Below are 1,930 nucleotides of genomic sequence, written 5' to 3'. Positions count from 1 at the left end.
ACAGCATAGCTCCTAGGATCATTGGGACACTCAAACCCCTCCACCACGATAAGGTAGCAGCCCAAGGAGAGGTTAAGAGAGAAGACATCTATAATGATGCATCTATATGATCTATAATGTAATATAATATCTATATGATCTATAATGATTAAACATCTATAATGATGCAAATCTGCTTAGTTTAAATGTTGCTGAGATCAGAATTGTCAACATTTCTATTAAATGCACTTTTAAAGTGATTTTTGAGGAACTAAAAGAAGCTACATCTCTTTCACATAGACACATCCAAGGTCTTGTCACAAAATTCCCAGCTGTTCCAATAAAGCTCCTGATCTTATTGGAGTGTGAGAGTGAGCCCCACGTGTAAACTGAAGCATAAGCAGACGAGGGAGCACTCTGAGAGCAGCAGTCCTGGAGCCCAAAATAGCCGCTGCCTCACCGTGCTCGCTTTGCTCGTGCTGGCGAAGCAGTTCACAGCGGAGTCTCTCCAGGCCGGCGCTGCTCTCCTCCAGCTGGGCTCGGGTCTGCTGCAAGCTCTGCTCTGCCTTCTCTTTACCCGCCACGGCCAGCTTCAGCTCTGTGCAGCTGTGCTCCAGCTCCTGCTGCTGCTGTCTCACTTTACTCTCATCTGGAAAATGAGGTCAAAGGTGAGCATTTGCCAAGAAAAAAAAAATTAAACAGATACTGAATGACACAGAGAGCGTTGTGACGTGTGAAGGGTCTCACATTGTTCTTTCAGGTCAGCCAGAGCTTTTTCGATGAGCTCAGGGGTTCGTTTGAGCTCCTGAGTGAGTTTGTCTCTTTCTTCACACACCAAACTGTGCTCCATCTGAAGGCTTCTGATGCTGAGGAGTAACAACAACAGAGAAAGTGGGGTGGGTGAGAACTTTAGCTGGATAAAGGAAAATCACAAAAATGAAAAAGTGGTTGCATAAGCAAGGCTCTGAGCAAYAGGGGTGTGTCGGGTGCTGCAACACCCCCTGATGGATGGCAGAGTACATGCTGCGCTCCAGGAGTGAAGCATGGGAACAGGACATGCGTCAAGTAATGTACCATTTTTACATAACTTATTAGTCAATTATAATATTCTTAATAATTTAGCTTGAAAGTGCTTTAGGTTCAATACACACTTGTATGGAACAATACAGATTCTTTTTATTTATTTCATCAGCTTGTCTTTTGAAGATGCTCTGTGTTGAAGGATCAGTGGATCTGTGTTCGACTACTCCACCTAGGCTGCACATTCGAGCGCAGATCCACTGAGAAACTTGCTGTTTCAGCAACATTTAATTTAAAAACTGTACTTTTGAGGTTAAACAAATGTTCATAATTAATTTAAGTAAATTACAAGTTAAAGAGGGCATGGAACTTTCTCTTTTTTGTATCGAAACAATATCGAACCGTGAGACTAACGTATTGAACCAAACCGAATCGTGAATTTTCTGTATCGTTGCAGCCCTAATACATACATATAAGGGATTAACACAAACTACGCAGTTAGGTTCCATGAGAAAAGCTGCAAAAGACTGGGTCCTCAAGCTGTGAAATGCAACTTTGAATCATCAATTAAATTTTTTAAATTGATTTTAAATGAATTTTTATATTAAATTAAGTAAAATTTGCATCAGCAGCCCTGATATATGGTTTAATTATTTATACTTTTCAATGCATATGGTATTTTTGATAGAATCATGCATGCTAACAGCATCATCCCCCCTAAACGCACAGCTATATGCAGTACTGTTACACACTCGTCTTTCAAACCACCAAGTATAAAAGTGAAATAAAACCAATTTAAACTCCACCTGTTGTTCTTCTCTTCTGTCTGTTTACAAGCTTGTTCAATTTTCTGTAGAGCCGTTCTTCTCATAACCAAACCTGCAAAACATTACGAACATTCTTTAGCAGATATACTGCATTAATATATATA

At 40.3% G+C, this 1,930-nt stretch overlaps 1 protein-coding gene across 1 annotated transcript in view; it reads right to left on the bottom strand.

Annotated features, from left to right (window-relative positions):
* Positions 1-1,930, bottom strand: part of cchcr1 (coiled-coil alpha-helical rod protein 1) — a gene marked incomplete in the record, with an annotated part of 15,215 nt that overhangs the window by 6,397 nt on the left and 6,888 nt on the right. Inside the window, 3 exon segments of the mRNA XM_014006722.1 lie at positions 440-628; positions 727-845; positions 1,806-1,878. Coding sequence (XP_013862176.1) covers positions 440-628; positions 727-845; positions 1,806-1,878 — 381 coding nt within the window.

This window comes from Austrofundulus limnaeus, unplaced genomic scaffold (genome assembly GCF_001266775.1).
Source record: "Austrofundulus limnaeus strain Quisiro unplaced genomic scaffold, Austrofundulus_limnaeus-1.0 Scaffold37, whole genome shotgun sequence".
Classification (NCBI taxonomy): Eukaryota; Metazoa; Chordata; class Actinopteri; order Cyprinodontiformes; family Rivulidae; genus Austrofundulus; species Austrofundulus limnaeus.
This window is presented reverse-complemented; position numbering and strand designations above follow the sequence as displayed.